At 29.0% G+C, this 434-nt stretch overlaps 1 protein-coding gene across 1 annotated transcript in view; it reads left to right on the top strand.

Annotated features, from left to right (window-relative positions):
• The first annotated feature begins 210 nt into the window (after positions 1–210).
• The window catches only part of LOC106789645 (neuropilin and tolloid-like protein 2), a 15727-nt gene continuing 15503 nt past the window's right edge, over positions 211–434 (top strand). Inside the window, exon 1 of the mRNA XM_014754039.1 lies at positions 211–329. Coding sequence (XP_014609525.1) covers positions 211–329 — 119 coding nt within the window. The remainder of the gene's footprint in view (positions 330–434) is intronic.

The raw sequence follows: 434 nt of genomic DNA, 5'->3' as shown, positions 1-434 counted from the left end.
CATCATTATATATTATCATTATATTTTTATCTAATGAAATTTATATTTTATATTCATACGAGAAAAAATCACATTTACGTGATTCAATATATTTTGTATTTAACTTGTATCATTTTTATATTTCATATGTATATATTTATATATATTTATTTAATTGTATTTTTTGTTTCAGGATTATTTGAGACGGATGGACTGTTAATACCTGGAACTATGTGCGATCACGAGTTTGTCAGTTCGCAATTAACACCTCAATACGGACGATTCTATTCGCCACGTTACCCATCATCTTATCCGAAAAACATTAGATGCTCTTATCTATTTCGAGCTAGGTAAATGATCCCCATTTTAATCTAGAAATAAAATAATATTAGGTGTACAAATAAGTTTCCGCCGTTTTAATGTAGATAGCGCGGCGCGGAGTTTCCGTTAACTTT

Source organism: Polistes canadensis, unplaced genomic scaffold, assembly GCF_001313835.1.
Source record: "Polistes canadensis isolate GaletaPanama2010 unplaced genomic scaffold, ASM131383v1 scaffold_194, whole genome shotgun sequence".
NCBI lineage: Eukaryota > Metazoa > Arthropoda > Insecta > Hymenoptera > Vespidae > Polistes > Polistes canadensis.
This window is presented reverse-complemented; position numbering and strand designations above follow the sequence as displayed.